The 19,497-nt window shown below is 38.6% G+C and overlaps 1 protein-coding gene across 9 annotated transcripts in view; it reads left to right on the top strand.

Moving 5' to 3' along the window:
- Positions 1-19,497, top strand: part of CNOT1 (CCR4-NOT transcription complex subunit 1) — a 103,737-nt gene that overhangs the window by 12,308 nt on the left and 71,932 nt on the right. For 8 of the 9 annotated variants that reach the window (XM_036832605.1, XM_036832602.1, XM_036832606.1 and 5 more), the window contains one exon: positions 15,692-15,964. In XM_036832605.1, the coding sequence (XP_036688500.1) occupies positions 15,863-15,964 (102 nt within the window). In that variant the 5' untranslated portion in view covers positions 15,692-15,862. Of the gene's footprint in view, positions 1-13,124; positions 13,361-15,691; positions 15,965-19,497 lie in introns of those variants that run through there. The other variant, XM_036832601.1, reaches the window with a different exon arrangement.

The following is a 19,497-nucleotide window of genomic DNA, read 5'->3' as shown; positions in this document are numbered from 1 at the left end:
CGGTGTGCCACAACTACTAAGCCCACGTGCCTAGAGCCCATGCTCCGCAACAAGAGAAGCCACCGCAATGAGAAGCCACCGCAATGAGAAGCCTGCGCACCGCAACGAAGCAACTAGAGAAGGCCCGCGTGCAGCAACGAAGACTTAACACAGCCAAAAAAACACAAAAAAACCCCAAAACAATTAGACCCTTTAAAATATTGATTTTGAAGTTATAATACAAGTTTTTAAAATCATACATCTATTTCTCTATTATTATCATGTCTTCACAACTCTACTACTTAGTAGCTGCAAGTTAAACTTTCTCTTTAAAGTTGGGATAATATCTTCCTCAACGAGTTATCAGGTTTAAATAAACTAATATAGTTGACCCTTGAACAGCATGAGAGTTGGAGCACCAACAGCTTTGAAGTCAAAAATTCACAGGTAACTTTACAGTTGGCTCTTTTTATCCATAGATTCAAACAACTTTGGATATAGTACTATATTGAAAAAAATCCACATATAAGTGGACCCTTTCATTTCAAGCCCCTGTTGTTTAAGGGTCAACTGTATGTAAAATGCTTAGAACAATTCTAGTACTTAAGTGTTTGTTGTGATTATGCTCCCATAAGTTATCCTATTATGTACACAGTAATTATAACTGAAATTTTAATAAGTGAGCCAACATTTTGGATGAATGGCTTGGAACTGTGCAGTGTAAATCTAGAGTCCCTGCCTCCTGGAGGAATATTAAATATCAGGATATGTATTTTGTTTTAAGTTAGTGCTTAGTTGGTCATGAAGTTCTGTAGAAAATAGTGAGCTCTCTTAAAACCAAAGGAAGAAGTGAGACATCTGGGAAAATTAGTAATGGTTGCTTCTGGATGCTAGAGTAGATACTTTTCCCTGATTTATATGGGCCATTAGTACTTTTCAACTTTGTCCATTATGGTAACACTACCCACATGTGGCCTTTTTTTTTTTTGGCCGCGCCACAAGGCATGTGGTATCTTAATTCCCTAACCAGCGATCGAACCTGAGCCCCCTGCATTGGAAGCGTGGAGTCTTAACCACTGGACCGCCAGGGAAGCCCCTAATTTTATACTAAGGTTAGTTAAAATTAAGTAAAATATTAAAAATTCAGTTTTTCAGTCACCCTAGCCACATTTCAAGTAGCCACATGTGGTTAGTAGCTGCCACATTGAACAGTGCAGTTGTGGAACATTTCCATAATTGTAGAAAATGAATGAGAGAAGAAGGCTCAACTCAGCTTCTTCTAGTCAGGATGCTACTTTTAAGACTTGGGAATTTTCAAGGTCAGACTTTGGTATTAGTAGACCTCAGAATTCTATGTATTTTTAATACTGGAAGTTGGGGGTTCAGTAAACTGATAGCCTTGGGTCTGGTCTATTTGGCTTCTTAAAGTACCTATTGGTACTTAAACCTAGAGCAAGTTAGGTGATAACTATGAAGGTTGCTATGGGAAACCAAAGTGTCTTTACAGGCCTGTCTTTGGTCCAGCTGAAAGAAATTAAGGGGAGAAAAAAGGAATCAGTGGGAGGGGCTTTCCTTATCTTAGTAGCAAGAGATTGCCTCAAGCTATACTTTCCTTAAACTAGTCCCAGAGCTATTTGTAAAGTCAGTGGTTTTCTAACTTTAAAATGCATAAGAATCACCTCCAAAGTTTAAAATGCAGTGTCCTGTTCTCTTTCCCCAAAGATTTCGACTCTTTTGGTGTAGGGTGATGCTTAGGAATCAGCATTTTATTTATTTTTAATTTTTTAATTATTTTTTTTGGCCATGCTGCGCAGCTTGCAGGATCTTAGTTCCCTGACCAAGGATTGAACCCCTGCCCGGGGCAGTGAAAGCTCAGAGTCCTAAACACTGGATAGCCAGGGAATTCCCAGGAATCAGCATTTTAAATACCTCTCTTCTCCCAATTCTTATATACAGTTGCCTTAGTTGCAAGCATTACAGTAAATTCTGTATTCTGTTAAGCCCCTTGAGATCAGTGTTTACTTTTGTGTTTTCTATAGCATCTAAAGTTATGTGCATGGTATATGGTTAGGCTCAAGTGTTTGAATTAATAGGAGGGCCACCTCTAGCAGATGATTTTTATGGTACACTGGAGTGAAATGAAAAAGGAGCATTTGACATTTTGCATAATCCTGATAAAATAAGGGATGATAATAGTAAAATTTTTCAATTAAAAATATTTTCAAAGTTTAGTGAATTTGAGCTTGTTTCTGTTATCAGGTTTATGTCGGTTTTATGCTTGAAAAGGCTCCATACATTTTAACAGTCTCCAAATTGTTGACAGTCATCATCAAAGAGAAGCCTCATTTGCATAAATAAATATGTGATACATTTAAAACATTTCTTCGAGCCATTCAAAAATTTAAAATTGAAATGCTTAAAGATAAAGGCTCATCCTTTTTTATTGACAAAATGTAATAACTTTAGAAAAATGTGAATATTTTGAGCCCAACATTAAAAATGATGTGAAAGTAAAGATGAAGCTTTAATTTGAGAGTTTGTGTGCATAGCAGCATTGCAGCTGTCTTGGATGCCACTTAAACAGAGAAGACAAGAGATTTAAGGGTATTAATTGCTCCTGTCAGAAGCCAACCACTCAGCTTTACCATATCATCACTCTGGACCAGTCAGTAACAATTTGGTCTGCCTGGCTATACTCCTTTAGCATGTGGTTTGTAAACTTCTCCAGCAGCTCCACTGAAAAGATTTGACAGTTGCTTACTTTTTAGCTAGCTGTTAAAGCTGATGTTGAGGTGATAGAGCATCATCCACTGTGCTTGTTATGGATCCCTCCTGTTGTTGCCTTGAGGGCTTAGGAGATCCTTATCCCTGCTATACCTCCTGCCTCTTAAAGATAAACCCTTTTGGGAAAGCTATGATATAGTTGAGGCCTAATTTTACAAGTGGGGAGGGGGAAGCATAGAGGTTCATCACTTATTCAAGGTCATTTACCCTTGTGTTAATGTGTAGTTACTGGTCTTATGGCTTTAAATTTTGAATTATTTTAAAAATTGCTTAAACTTAGCTTAAATTTTCATTTTGTAAAAATTACCATATACTTGTAAAAATTAAAATACACTTGAGTACAAAGTGAGTTTTTGGAAATCCCATCACATGCTTGTAATTCCTGCTTTAAATTATAAAGGTAATACATGCCCCCATCCCCAGTTTTGTTAAGAAAAATTTCACACGTACAGAAAAATGCAAAGAATAATACAGTGAACAATCCCATAACTGCTTCCTAGATTAAACGGTTAATGTTTTGCCATGTTTATTTTCTCTATATTTTTACTGAAGTATTTGATCCCAGATGTTTCAGCCTGTATCTCCTACAAATTAAGACTCTGGCATAGTCATACTACATCTAAGAATATTAAATACTTTTAGAAAAATTTTTTATTAGAGTGTAGTTGATTTACAATGTTGTGTTAGTTTCAGGTATACATCAAAGTGAATCAGTTATACACATACATATATCCACTGATTCCTTTCCCATGTAGGCCATTACAGAGTGTTGAGTAGAGTTCCCTGTGCTATACAGTAAGTCCTTATCAGTGATCTATTTTGTATATAGTAGTGTGTATATGTCAATCCCAATCTCCCAATTTATCCCTTCCAGAATATTAAATACTTTTATAATATCCAGTCAGTTTAAAAACTTCCCCAGATGCCTCAAGAATATCTTTTATAGCTTTTTTAAAAAAATATTTATTTATTTATTTGGCTGCGGCAGGTCTTAGTTGAGGCATGTGGTCTCTTAGTTGCGGCATGTGGGATCTAGTTCCCTGACCAGGGATCGAACCTGGGCCCCTTGCATTGGGAGCTCGGAGTCTTAATCACTGGACCACCCTTTTATAGCTTTTTTGAATCAAGCTCAGATTACTGTTCACATTAAACCTTTTCATTTTGGTTTTGTAATCTAGAACAGACCCCACTTATTCCTCTCCCTGCTGACTTTCTCTCTGGCTGGCGATTGTAGGCCAGTGGTCTGGTAGAATATCCAACACTTGGATTTGTCTGATTAGGTTCTCATGTATAGTTAAACTTGTTCCTTAAAACCCTTTATTTCCTGTGAATTGATAGGTGTAGAGGTGTGGTTAGGTTTATGTTAGCCATCTTTGGCAAGAATACTCCAAAGTGACACTTCATATTGCAACACATCAGTAGGCACATTTGTTGGGTAGTCTCACCATTAGTAACTTGATCATTTACTTAAGGTAGTGACAGCCATATCTCTATGGTAGAGGGACATTTTTTTCCCTTTGTAATTAGTAGGTAATCTGTTGGGTAATACTGTACAAATGTCCCAGCAGACTTTCACCTGAGGTTTTTTAGGCATTGGTGATTCTTGCCTGAATCAGTTTTTATACTGGTCAGGGGTATTACACAATGGTAACTTTATTTTTCTTTTATACTTTCTAAATTTGTTAGCCAGCACCCTTCTGGTGCATCTTGTCCTTCCTCTTTAAGTATAATCATGGATTTAGGGATTCTTATTCACTGTATTATAGTCGTAGTCAATTTTTTTACCCTATGATTTATTGGAAGGAACTTTTATCCATAGTGGCTTACTGAAATTTCAGATTTAGATAACACATTTTCATTTAATCTTCTGTTTATGTCAGGATGCTTAACTGTTTGGAATTTTCTTCATCTGCACACATATAAAGAACTTAGAATTCGTAGAAAGAAATTTGTGGCTGCAAAAGTAAACTTGATCACCAGTGTGTGTGGATTCAAAAATATATGTTTGAGATAAATTAACAATTTAGAGTATACAGATTGGCAATAGTAAAATCACCAGATTATCTCTATGTTTTGTTCCCTCAAGCATTTCTAAATGATGCTGCATTTAGGGAAGATTATAGAAACATTGATTATAAGTTCCTTTTGGTGCTCAGATAGACCCAAAATTAGAAGAATCCTTTTAATTGGCTCGTTTCTCTCTGACATTATCCCCTTGAAATTTTTGAGTGTTTCCTATTTTTGTCATAGGATGAGCCAAACTCACCTTACATCTTCCTTGTTAGTCATACCTCCAAGGAACCTTGGTTCTTTTTAGTATTTAGAAACCATGATCCAGAAGTTAGATGGGCTCATTGCTTTTGGGGTATCATTTAAGGTGTATAACACATTGATTTGATACATTTATATTGCAATATGATTGCCATTGTAGTGTTAGCTAACACCTCTATCAATGTATAATTATCATTTTTTCTAGTGGTGGGGACAGTTAAGATCTTAGCAGATTTAATGTTTATAATACAGTTTTGTTGTGTGTAATCACTGTACTGTGTATTAGATCTCCAGGACTTATTTATCTACTAGTTGCAAGTGTGTACCTTTAAACACCCAGTCCCCCACCCCCTGGTAACCACCATTCCACTCTGTTTTTTCAAGTTCAATTTTTTTACATTTTAATTAATTAATTTTTAAATAAATTTATTTATTTTATTTATTTATTTTTGGCTGCTCTGGGTCTTCATTGCAGCGCGCAGGCTTTTCATTGCGGTGGCTTCTCTTGTTGTGGAGCATGGGCTCTAGGCGCGCAGGCTTCAGTAGTTGCGGCTTGCAGGCTCTAGAGCGCAGGCTCAGTAGTTTTGGCGCGTGGGCTTAGTTGCTCCGCGGCATGTGGGATCTTCCTGGACCAGGGCTCGAACCCGTGTCCCCTGCATTGGCTGGCAGGCAGATTCTTAACCACTGCGCCACCAGGGAAGTCCCTTAATTTATTTTTTATTAAGATACACTCAACATATTAGTTTCAGGTGTACAACATAATGATTTGAAATTTGCATATATTTCAAAATGATCACAATAAATCTAAACATCACCACACAGTTATGAAAAAATCTGTTTTTTCCTTTTTTCCTGACTTTCAAGATTTATTCTAAAAGTTGTACATTCTAAATGTTGTACATTACATCCCCAGGACTTATTTACTTTATAACTGGAAGCTTGTACCTTTTGACCACCTTCACATAAAAATTTAATACGTGCGTACCTCTGGAAACCATCAATCAGTTATCAGTTCTCTGTATCTATAAGTTTGGTGAGGGGTTTTTCTTTGTGGAATAGAAGGGAAGTCATGGTCTTTGACTCATCTCACTTAGCATAATGTCCTCAGGACCCAACCATGTTACAGCAAATGGCAGGATGTTTTTTCCCCCTCATGGCTGAATAGAATTCCATTGTATACAGAGTTGACTCTTGAACAATGTGGAATTAGGGGCATCAGTTCCCACATGTCACTTTACAGTTAGTGTCATTATGTGCAGTTCCACATCTAACCACAGATCGTGTAGTACCGTAGTACATATTTAGTGACAAAACCTGCGTATAGGTGGACCCACATAGTTCAAACCTGTGTCATTCAAGGGTCCGCTGTACATACTGCATCTTTATACATTCGTCCATTGATGGACACTTAGGTTGTTTCCATATGTTGGCTATTGTGAATAATACTGCAGTAAACATGGGAGTACAGATATCTCTTTGATAACCTATTTTCATCTTTGGATGTGTACGCAGAAGTGGGATTGTTGGATTGTATGGTAGTTTTTAATTTTCTGAGGAACCTCCACATTGTTCTCCACAGTGACCGAAACAGTTTATAATCCCACCAACAGTGCATAGGGGTTCCCTTTTCTCCACATCCTCGCCAACACTTACCTGTTGTCTTCCTATTGATAGCCATTCTTTTTTTTTTTTTTTTTTAATTTAACAATTTCGTTTTTCCCTTAAATCCATTTCTGCCCATAGTATCTTTTATTTATTTATTTATTTATTTATTTATTTATTTATTTATGGCTGTGTTGTGTCTTCGTTTCTGTGCGAGGGCTTTCTCTAGTTGCGGCAAGCGGGGGCCACTCTTCATCGCGGTGCATGGGCCTCTCACTATCGCGGCCTCTCTTGTTGCGGAGCACAGGCTCCAGACACGCAGGCTCAGTAATTGTGGCTCACGGGCCCAGTAGCTCCGCGGCATGTGGGATCTTCCCAGACCAGGGCTTGAACCCGTGTCCCCTGCATTGGCAGGCGGATTCTCAACCACTGCGCCACCAGGGAAGCCCGATAGCCATTCTTACAGGTGTGAGGTGATATCGTGGTTTTGATTTGCATTTCCCTGTGGATTAAGAGTTTTAATGTACCTGTTGGCTATTGTGATGTCATCTTTGTCTACTTAGTTCCTCTTCCCATTTTTAAATCACATTTGTTTTGTTTTTGTGTTACTGAGTTGAATGAGTTCTTTATGAACTTTGAATATTAACCCCTTATCTGATACATGGTTTGCAAATATTCTCTCCCTTTCTGTAGGTTCTCTTCTTTTTAATAAATAAATTTATTTATTTTATTTATTTATTTTTGGCCGCATTGGGTCTTCGTTGCTGCGTGCGGGCTTTCTCTAATTGCGGCGAGCAGGGGCTACTCTTCGTTGTGGTTCACGGGCTTCTCATTGTGGCTTCTCTTGTTGCAGAGCATGGGCTCTAGGCACGTGGGCTCAGTAGTTGTGGCTTGTGGGCTCTAGAGCACAGGCTCAGTAGTTGTGGCACACGGACTTAGTTGCTCTGAGGTATGTGGTATCTTCCTGGACCAGGGCTCGAACCTGTGTCCCCTGCATTGACAGGTGGATTCTTAACCACTGTGCCACCAGGGAAGCCCTGTAGGTTCTCTTTTAATTTTGTTAATTGTTTCTTTTGCTTTTAAGTTTGTTGTGGCCTTGTTGTTGGTGGTTTTTTTAAATTGTGACCCACATGACTGGATGTGCATTTTACTTATTTATTTTTAAATTTATTTATTTATTTATTTTTGGCTGCGTTGGGTTTTCGTTGCTGTGTATGGGCTTTTTCTAGTTGTGGCTAGCAGGGGCTACTCTTCCTTGCGGTGCGTGAGCTTCTCATTGTGGCTTCTCTTGTTGTGGAGCACGGGCTCTAGGTGTGTGGGCTTCAGTAGTTGTGGCACGTGGGCTCAGTAGTTGTGGCTCGTGGGCTCTAGAGCACAAGCTCAGTAGTTGTGGCGCATGGGCTTAGTTGCTCTGCGGCATGTGGAATCTTCCCAGACCAGGGCTTGAACCCACGTCCCCTGCATTGGCAGGCGGATTCTTAACCACTGTGCCACCAGGGAAGTCCCTGGTTTTTTTCTTTTTTATGATTGCTTTGGCTATTCAGCATCTTTTGTGGTTTCATAAAAATTTTAGGATTTTTGTTTTTCCTATGGAAAATGCCGTTGGAATTTTGATAGGGATTCTGTTGAATCTATAGATGGCTTTGGGTACCAGGGACATTTTAACAATATTAACTCTTTCAATCCATGAACACGGAATGTCCTTCCATTTGTTCCTGTCATTTTTTTTTTTTTAAAGTTTATTTATTTATTTATTTTTGTCTGTGTTGGATCTTCATTGCTGCACACAGCCTTTCTCTAGTTGTGGCGAGTGGGGGCTACTCTTCGTTGTGGTGCGCAGGCTTCTCATTGCGGTGGCTTCTCCTGTTGCAGAGCACAGGCTCTAGGTGTGCGGGCTTCAGTTGTGGCACATGGGCTCAGTAGTTGTGGCACATGGGCTTAGTTGCTCCGCAGCATGTGGGATCTTCCTGGACGATGGCTTGAACCCGTGACCCTTGCACTGGCAGGCGGATTCTTAACCACTGCACCACAAGGGAAAGTCCCCTCTTCCTGTCATCTTTCTGTTGATTTCTTTCTTTTTTTTTTTTTTAAATTTTTATTTTATTTATTTATTTATTTATGCTTTTGGCTGCGTTGGGTCTTTGTTGCTGCACGTGGGCTTTCTCTGTTTGCAGCAAGCGAGGGCTACTCTTTGTTGCGGTGCGCGGGCTTCTCATTGCGGTGGCTTCTCTTGTTGCGGAGCATGGGCTCTAGGTGCACGGGCTCAGTAGCTGTGGTGCACGGGCTTAGTTGCTCCACAGCATGTGGGATCCTCCCAGACCAGGGCTCGAACCCATGTCCCCTGTATTAGCAGGCAGACTCTCAACCACTGCGCTACCAGGGAAGCCCTCTGTTGATTTCTTTAAACAAAGTTTTGTAGTTTTCATTGTACAATCGAGTATGTTTTATTAGACTCAATTAGGAAATTTTAAAAATGAGTTCCTGTTGATACTTCTATTTCGAATTAAATATTTCAGGTTTTTTAAAGTTTCATCTTTACTACATTGATCTGCACTGAATCTGGATTCCTAATAATGTATTTGCTGTATCCAGTAATATATAAAAGTAGCTTAAAATTGCAATAAAATATTATTGCTAACAGTAAGCTTATTGAGTCAAATTTCTTTGAATTTTCTGTCTTTAAAAATATATCCCACTGTACCTCAAGGATGTTCACATACTGTGTTCGGTAGTTTCTTGAAATATTCGTTTTCACTGTGTTCTTTGTTATCAGCTTGATATTCCAGTTCATTCTTTGTGCTTGATATTAGTTTTTTTCTTATTTAATTAAATTTCAAACATAAATATGGTTCAGAAGTCAAAACCATATAAAAGATATAATCTGTGAATTTTTGTTCTGATTTCTGTGTCTTCTACCCAGTTCTCACCCACTCCAGTATAGGTAACTTTTTATTAGTTTGTCTGATCTTTCCTGTGTATTTTTTGCAAAAAAGCAGCTATGTATATGTATGCATATATACAAAACAAAAAGTAGCATATATATAGAAATTAAAGCTTAAACAAAGAGTAGACTACTTTGTACATAGTCCGAGATGTTTATTCACCAGTCACCACCTCATAGCCATTCCTTTGCTATGATAAATATTGCTGCAGTGAATAACATTGTGCATATATATGTTACATGTGTGAAGTGTATAGATTTCTTGGACTTCTTTAAAAATGGAATTTTAAGTGAAAGCCTCTCTGTAATCTCTTAATCTAGAGCTTATTTTTTCTGCACATGTTAACATGAATGTGTTTATGGGATAGGATCATGCTGTTCAGAGTACTGCAGCTTTTCAGTCAGTGTCATGGGTATTCTTTTACATTAACACTTAGAGGATTAACTATAAACCACAACTGCTTTGGTATTCCTTAGATTGGATGTTCAGGAAACAATTTGTAATACTGTGTAGTGTTCTCCAGTTAAAATGTGAAGCAATTTTACATAAGTTGGACTTCTACATACCATTTTATAAGCTTTCTTTCATTTTCCAGTGTGTAGTGAACGTTTACAGCAAAACTACGTTTTAAATGTCTGTTTCATATGTTGGGTGGGATTCCATTGCATGTAGGTAGATAATCCTTCACTGATGGATATATAGATTGTTTCTAAAATTTTTAATATTAGGAAAAATATTGAGAACACACTTAAACAGTCTTCCAGAATTGCTGTTTTACTTTTTATACAACCGTATCTTTGGGAGATGTTTTGTTATCAATGTTCAGGTAACAGCTGTCTTATAGTATATTGCTGTCAAATGTCAGTGCCCTTTCATTCATAGTGTTAAATTGAGAAATGCTGGCGGGAATAACAGTAGTAGAATTACTGCTTGGAAGGATTTAGTGTTTTTGTTGCAAGATTATTGCTATTATTGTTTCCACTGTTGAAATCCCAGCGCTGTGATAACAAGTCCTTTGGGGTTTTGGAAGACATATGCCTGTGTACATTTTTAATAATGAAGATAAGGAGGCCTGTTGAAGTGGTAGCTGTTTTTGAACTGTTCTTTAAGACTTTACCTTAATAGGAAATTAATAATTATTTAAAGTCCCTGAGTCCCTGGTGTATTATGGAGACCAATACTAGGCACCGCATATACAAATAGAATGCTCCTGGGCCACAAATTCCTTACAGTTAAGGAATATCTTGGAATCTCAAATTTAGTGATCTTGAAAGAATTTAACATTTTAGTGGAAAGCTGTTGAATAGTCGCGTTATAGCTTTGCACTTAACATATTTCAATAAACATGGCCTATAAAACATTGTGACCCAATTTATATATACACATTATGATGCTAAAGGTTAATTGGAAGGGTCTTAACAACTTGATAGTGTATGCTACTGAGGCAATTAAATTAAAAATCATCTGTTATTTCCTCTCATGTGATTGTTATTTCCTCTCGTGTGATTGTTATGTCTGACTAGGAAAATTTCAGTAGGTTTCCATGCCTTTTGGTAGAGTCAAAATATAGGTAAGCAAAATCCTAAGCTTCAGTTTACAGCTCTTCAAATATGTAGTGAGCTCCTACTGTGGGCCATGTAGTGCTTGTAATAAGTTGGTGAACAATAGACAATTATGATCAATGCCTTCATGGAATTTACATATGAGGAGATGGGCAAATATAAATATGTTACCCATGTTTGGTGATGTAATGTGGAAAAAAGGGGGGGTTGCAATTTTGTGGTCAGGGTGATCCTCACTGAGAAGGTGACATTTGTGTAGAGTTGAAGAAGTGAGGTAGTTAGCCATCTGGGTATCTGGAAGAAGAGGATTCCAGGCAGAGGCATCTAAGGTGAGAGTGTGCTGGAGAAGCAGCAAGGAGGCCATTGTAGCTAAAGGGAATTGAGCAACGGGGAGTGAAGAAGAGGAAGGCCAGAAGAGTACCGGTGGCTAGGTTCCATCAAGCTGTGTTCGTTCATAGGCCATTATAAGGGCTCAGGCTTCCATTCTGAGTCAGTGGAGGGTTTTGAGCACAGGATGACCTATCTTGAGTTTTTTTTTTTTAAATAAATTTATTTATTTTATTATTTTATTTTATTTATTTATTGTTTCTGGCTGCATTGGGTCTTCATTGCTGCGCTCGGGTTTTTCTCTGGTTGTGGCGAGCGGGGCACACTCTTCGTTGCGGTTCGCGGGCTTCTCATTCTGGTGGCTTCTCTTGTTGCGGAGCACGGGCTCTAGGCCTGCGGGCTTCAGTAGTTGTGGCATGTGGGCTCAGTGGTTGTGGCTCGCGGGCTCTAGAGCGCAGGCTCAGTAGTTGTGGCACAGAGGCTTAGTTGCTCCGCGGTATGCAGGATCTTCCCGGACCAGGGATCGAACCTGTGTCCCCTGCACTGACAGGCGGTTTCTCAACCACTGCATCACCAGGGAAGCCCTGAGTTTTTTATATTTGAAAAGTCTTTTTCTTTGGCTGTTGTGTTGAGAATAGACTTGTAGGGAGCAAGGGTGAAAGCAGGGAGACTAGTTAGGAAGTTAACATAGTAATCGAAGTGAGAAATGATGGTGCTTTGTTATCATAGCTATGGTGAGAAACGACTGGATTCTGTGTATATTTTATAGGTAGAGCCAAAAGAATTTTTTGACAGATTGATTATGGGGAGTGGGGAGTCTAAGAATTTGGCCTGAGTAACTTTAAGGACAGAGTTGGTATCAACTGAGATGGGGTGGAACATTATGGGGGGCAGGGTGTGAAGATCAGGAGCTCTTTTTTTTTTTTTTTTTTTTTTTTTTGGCTGTGCCACACGGCATGTGGGATCTTGGTTCCCTGACCAGGGATCGAACCCGAGCCCCCTGCATTGGAAGTGCGGAGTCTTAACCACTGGACCACCAGGGAAGTCCCAGGAGCTCAGTCTTGAATATGTCGTACAATATTTGAGATGTCATTAGGAAATTAAATAATATATTTCTAGACATCCTGAGAAATTTGGATTGGAGAAAGAACTTATAGGAGTTATTGCTGTAGGTGGTTTTGAAAGCCATAAGACTGAAGTATATCAAGAAAGTGAATATAGAGAAGTCCAAGGACTCCAATACTGTGAAGTCAAAAGAGGAAGGGCCAGTAAAGGAGACTGAGAACAAGAGACCAGTGAAATGGCATTTTAGAAACAAAGTAACAAAAGTGTATCTTGGAGGGAGGGATCAGCTTGTCTAAGGCTTCTGGATGGTTAAGGTGATCACATGTCCTAGTTTATACCTGTTGTCTTGGTGTAAATTGTTAATGGTACCCTCTTTATTTTCAGAAGCGTCCTACTTTGGTTAATAAATTATGTTGTCATCCTACTAATAGATCTCGTAAGGTGATGGTTCAATATTGGTCATTAGTTTAATGCATTAACTTGCTCATGTAATGAAGATCGGCTTGTTGAAATCTGTGTTACACTAGTATTTTTATCCTTCGCAGTCTTTTTTTTTTTTTTGGCCATGCCTCGAGGCTCGTGGGATATTAGCTGCCCAACCAGGGATTGAACCTGGGTCCTGGCAGCGAAAGCGCCGAGTCCTAACCACTGGACCGCCAGGGAATTCCCTCCTTCACAGCCTTTAGATGTTAACATGGAGAAGTTGGAACCCTTGTCATGGGACTCATATCAGAAGAGAAGATAAAGTTGAAGTGCCAAAGTATCAGGAATTCATTTTCTTGGAAGGTTGTTCAACACTTGTTTTGCTGGATTTGTGCTGTACCATAGGTAAAAAAATAATTAAAATAGGCTGTGATCATATCTGTTTCATGATAAAGTGATTCTGTTGTCCCTCTGTGTTAGCATTTGTGATACAAATTCTGAGCAAGGAGAAACTTTATGTCTTGCAAGCTCTTATCTATTGCCTTTTTGTATGTAATTGTGAATAATAATTATTAGATGTGTGTAATATAGTGTAAAGTAACTACTGTTCATGTGAATAATATACTTTGAATAATACAGTTTTAGCTGAACACAACTTGTAAAAATTAAGAATACTTTGAATTATATTTGGCACTAAGAATAAACATTTTATTTTATTGTTTTAGTTTTAGTTTAGTTTTTTGACCGCACCGTGCAGCTTGCAGGATCTTTAGTTTCCCGGCCAGGGATTGAACCTGGGGCCACAGTAGTGAGAATGCCAAGTGCTAACCACTGGACCACCAGGGAATTCTCATCTGTGTCCTTTTTTTTGTCTTAATGAGTATCTTTCCTGCACAGTTTTGCTTCATTCTTTTTAACAACTGCCTTGTTTGGATATACCATAATTTATTTAAGCAATTACTTTTTGCTGCACTTTCTTTTTGCTATGATACACAGTATTTCAGTCAAAACCTCTGTTTCCTTTGAGTTCTTGAGGCAATGTACATGGAGGGATACAGTCTTAATTGTGGAATTTAGGTTCAGGGGTAGTGTAAGAAACACTTTTTACAACATTGCCACTTTCAGTTTCAGAAAAGATGGTACCAGTTAATAATGTTGTTAACAATCTGATAAGTCCTCTGTTTTATGGTGTGTTCTCAAACTTGGATTTTTGCTAGTCTGATACAGAAAATATGCTGTCATCGTAATATGAAGGAACATCTTGCTCTAAGAATTTATAGCAAGCAAGTTTAGTTACATATAATGGGTAGATATAAGCACAATTTATCTTTAACTTCTCATATGTTATTACTTTAGAATAAACAAAAATACCTTGCCACATTCCCAAGATTCTCTTACTTTTTTTTTTAAGGAGGATGTGGAAAAGGATAGCATAGGTAGAATCTTTGCTCTGTATGAACAAAACAGAACAAAAATGTAGGAACAGTGTAGTCTTTCTACATTGTTAATAAGTTATTAAAGATAAAGGCTTAAATGCCCTTACCAAGGAGCTTTTAATCTTCATGAATTTTCTTTACCTTACATAGTAAGTTCTGATGTTAATGAAAGTATGAGCAGATTTCAGATCATGAAGCTGTGGACAAGCTTAGCTCCTCGCATTCAAAGATTTTTGTTTCAGCAGTGGTACTTGGTGAATTCTTAAAAAAACTTGTGGTGTTTTTTGTTTGTTTGTTTTTTTGTGTTGTGATACAGAATAGTTCCTCTGACTCAGCAGGTTGTTGGAATTAAAATGATAAGCATCCTGTCATTTTAGCTATATTGCTGCTTCAAGCTTCCCTTTCTAAATTTTCCTAGTGCAGGAAGGAATTTGGGTTCTGAGGCCCTTAACTTACTTTTAAGCTAGCCGTTCAAATACCTGAAACATATATCCTAAGATACAACTTTAAGACCAAACTATTGTATGATTCTGAAGCAGTACATAAGTAGTAAGGTGAATAGATGGGATCTTATAAATAAGTTGTAGATAGTGTGAGAAGAGGGATCGAAAATGTCAGATGAGTGTTTCTTTCCACAGACCCTAATTTTACTTAAGTACTTTTCTGTGGCTTCTAAAGGGAATAGTATAAATTATCATTGAAATTGATAGAGTAGAAGCCTCAAATATTATAGGACGTCTTGCTAAAACGACAACTTTTTTGTGGGGGTGGTGGGTGTGATATATTTTTTTTATACCAGCCCTACCTAATTTTTAAAACTTGGCATCTTTTATCAATAGTGGTTGAGACATCTTAATTTTTTTTCTTTTTTAAAAAAATTTTATTTATTTATTTATTTTTATTTTTGGCTGTGTTGGGTCTTCATTTCTGTGCGAGGGCTTTCTCTAGTTGCGGCGAGCGGGGGCCACTCTTCATCGCGGTGCGCGGGCCTCTCAGTGTCACGGCCTCTCTCGTTGGGGAGCACAGGCTCCAGATGCGCAGGCTCAGTAGTTGTGGCTCACGGGCCCAGTTGCTCCGCGGCATGTGGGATCTTCCCAGACCAGGGCTCGAACCCGTGTCCCCTGCATTGGCAGGCGGATTCTTAACCACTGCGCCACCAGGGAAGCCCGATCTTAATTTTTTTAAAAGATCCTTAGTGGTATTTCAGGTGTTAAGATGGAAAGATGGTTATTTAACCCTTTTTAACCCTAATAAAAAATTAACTAATTAAAAATACCTTTTTTTTTTTTTTTTTAAACAGGTGCCATGTTTCAGAACAGAGTAAGACCCCTGGTAAAGAACTGAAGACACTGTACAGACACCAGATATAGGCTAATTACAAAGAAAGCATTAACCTGCCTCTGAGGTGACTAAAGGGGAATAATGGTGATTTTGCGCCGGGCTCGGCCGCCTGCTTCCGCCCCAACCAGCAATGAATCTTGACTCGCTCTCGCTGGCCTTGTCTCAAATCAGCTACCTGGTGGACAATTTAACCAAGAAAAACTACCGAGCCAGCCAGCAGGAAATACAGCATGTAAGTAAACTAGTGAGAAAACAAGCACCATTAAAGGAATGAGTATGCAGTGAAAAGAAAATTGGAAATTTTTGTGGGTATGTTGCATGAAAAGTAACTTTTGCCCCTTATTTCAAGTGATTTCAGTTTAATATATAAAAGAGAGCTTTCACAAGGTTGTTCAGCTGTCACCATCTAACTCCAGAATGTTTTCATCACCCCAGAAAGAAACACCTGAATCCATTAGCAGTTGCTTTCCATTTCTCCCTCCCTCCAGCCCCTGGTAACCACTAACCTACTTTGTGCTTCCATGGATTTGCCTTTCTGGACATTTCATATAAATGGAATCATACCATATGAGGCCTTTTGTTTCTGCCTTCTTTCACTAGCGTAAGTTTTCAGGGTTGATCCATGTTGGAACATGCATTTAGATATTTAGGTTTGGTTCCACTTTTTGGCTGTTGTGAATATTGTGGCTGTCAACATTCATTTACAAGTTTTGGGTGGATGTTTATTTTAAATTTTGAGGATATATACCAAAAAATGGAATTGCTGGGTCATATGGTAACTCTGACTTTCTAAAGAACTGCTAGACTGTTTTCCAGAACACTGTATCACTTTTCACTTCTAGGAGCAGTGTATGAAGGCTCTAGTTTTTCTTGATCCTCACTAATACTTGTTATTGTGTGTCTTTGCTTTTAGCCATTCTAGTGGGTGTGAACTGGTATCTCATTGTAGTTTTGATTTAGAGTTAATGATGCTGAGCATCTTTTCATGTGCTTAATTGTATATCTTTGGAGAAATTTCAGTTTGTCCCCCCACAATCTTTTTTTAATTTTTTATTATTTATTTGGCTGCATCAGGTCTTAGTTGTGGCTCCAGAGCACATGGGCTCAGTAGTTGCGGCACTTGGGCTCCCTAGTTGTGGCACGTGGACTTAATTGCCCCACGGCATGTGGGATCTTAGTTCCCCGACCAGGGATTGAACCCACATCCCCGGCATTGGAAGGTGGATTCTTAACTACTGGACCACCAGGGAAGTACCCCCCACCACCAGGGAAGCCCTAATTTTATTTTTAAAATAGATAATATAGTGGGACTTCCCTGGCCAGTGCAGGGGACACGGGTTCGAGTCCTGGTCCAGGAAGATCCCACATGCCGCAGAACAACTAAGCCCGTGAGCCACAACTACTGAGCCCTCGTGCCACAACTGCTGAAGCCCGCGAGCCTAGAACCTGTGTTCTACAACAAGAGAAACCACCAAAATGAGAAGCCCGCACACCACAATGAAGAGTAGCCCCCGCTCACCGCAACTAGAGAAAGCCCGCGCACAGCAATGAAGACCCACTGCAGCCAAAAATAAATAAATAAATAATTTTTAAAAACTAGATAATATATTAACCTGATTACTCTAGCTACCCATTTCTCCTACCCATAGGCAACTGATACTACCTATTTCTTAACTGTCCTTACAAAGATATTTGCATATAGAAAATAGGGAAATATTTCCCATCCCTTTTCATATGGTGGCATACAGTATAAACTGTTCTGCATCTTGATTTATTTAATTTATTTAGTTAACTAGTTTATCCTGGAAATGATTCCTTATCCATACACAAAAAGCTTCTTCATTCTTTTAAGGGTGCATAGTAAACCATGGTATGGATGAATCATATAGAATTTACTTCACTATTGATGACATTTAGGTTATATAAAATTTTTTTTTTTTTTGCTATTGACAGTGTTGTTACAAGGTCATTTCTTGCATGCATATATCTGTCAGTATGTTTGTAGGATAGATTCCTAGAAACTCAAGCTTGGGCAACTCTTCTGCTCTGCTCTCTAATGGAAAAGCTCAATTCTTAGAATTATATATTTCTATTTGAATTTTTTCTTTTCATGTAGCACTGTTTCTCTGGTACATTGAAAAAGCAGGTGTGTATGCTTATGGAGTTTATTACATTTGATGCTGCTTTAACAAATTATAGTGCTTAAGTTCGTTGTTCTAATACCTTCAGTGGTCCTCTTACTACGGAACAAAGTCAAAGCTCCTCAGTAAAAAGTTTCAGGGCCCTTTAAGTCCAGTTCTAAATGCGTTTCTTGGAATTCTGTTCTTTGAAGAACCAAATCCAATACCACCTTGCCAGTGAAGACTTACCCTCCTTTTCCTTTATTTGGATTAATTCCTTAGGCTCATTCTGAAAGCTGTGTTGGTCAGAATGTGACCTAACAGTTTCATGCAGCTACTATTTAAACATCTGCTGTGTGTCACATACTCTTCTGGTGTGTGTGTGAGCTTTTTTTTCAAAGATTTAATAACATGTATACATGGGAGAGGCTGAGGAAGACTGAGTAACTCCTAATCAACTTTTTACTGAAGTAAAATGTATATACCAAACAATTCATAAATCGTAAGTGTGCAGATGAATTTTCATAAAACGAACATAGCTATTAATAACCATGCAGATTAAGAAAATAGATACTAGCATCTCAGAAGCTGTTTTAGTTGTTGAACATATCACTTATGACCCAGCAGTTCTGTTTCTGTGTGTGTACCAAACAGAAATGCATATATACATTGATCAAAAAACCATATATTGTGATAGCCCAAAGTTGGAAACAACCAAGTGTCCATCAACAAGGTATACTAAGAAGCAGTGAGACTATTTTGTGGAACAACATGGATTGATCTTACAGTGTTGACTGAAAAATGCTAAACATTCTGTCAGTTCAGTAATTCTGTGCACGGTCAGTTCTCTCGTCATAGCAACCATTCAAGCATTTACAGTGTTCCAGGCATTATTTTTAATGTGATTTTATGTCAGTTCTCACATTCTTGTTACAGTCATGCAGGATGCGTAGTGGGTAGTATTGTTCCATTTTACACTAAGGTTCAAAGACATTAAATATTTTTGCCCACTGGTACTCTGCCTGAAAGTGGCAGATGTGAGATCGGAACCCACAACATTCCTGTGTTGAATCTCTTTGTAATTGTTCACGGAAGACAAAGAGGTAGAAGGAAATTAGAGACTCTGGATTGGAAGGTCATCTAGTCCCAAGTTTGACCCCCTGACAGCCCCTACTATAAAACATCTTCCACTTTTTGTCAGAGTGGCCTTTCTAAAATGTATAGCTAATAGTCTCTTTGCCATTTTAAAATCTTTTGTGTGTCTCTGTCCAACTCAATTTAAAGCTCATACTCCCTAAGCTGGGCCTCTGTTGCTGTTCTTTGGAAGCAGATATGAGACATTTTGGAATGCAGGTTATTTATAAGGTTTCAACACCTGTAGGAGGAGGAGGACTGATTGGAAACAGAATTGGACAGAAGGAGAACTACAGTGGAAATCTTCATCAACTCCATGGGGAATTCTGGGATGGGTATCAGAGTTGTCCCATGGGGGGCCCAAATGGCTAGGCCTTCATATCCCTGTTGTTATTGTGTGAGGGCTCCTTAGGGAGGGCATGTTCCCTTGGGTAGTATGATTGTATCTTAGACATTGAAGGAGCTGATTGCTGGGACACCTGCAACTTTAACTTGAAGTGGGAAATATGGT

The sequence above is a fragment of the Balaenoptera musculus genome, chromosome 19 (assembly GCF_009873245.2).
Source record: "Balaenoptera musculus isolate JJ_BM4_2016_0621 chromosome 19, mBalMus1.pri.v3, whole genome shotgun sequence".
In the NCBI taxonomy this organism is placed as follows: Eukaryota; Metazoa; Chordata; class Mammalia; order Artiodactyla; family Balaenopteridae; genus Balaenoptera; species Balaenoptera musculus.
This window is presented reverse-complemented; position numbering and strand designations above follow the sequence as displayed.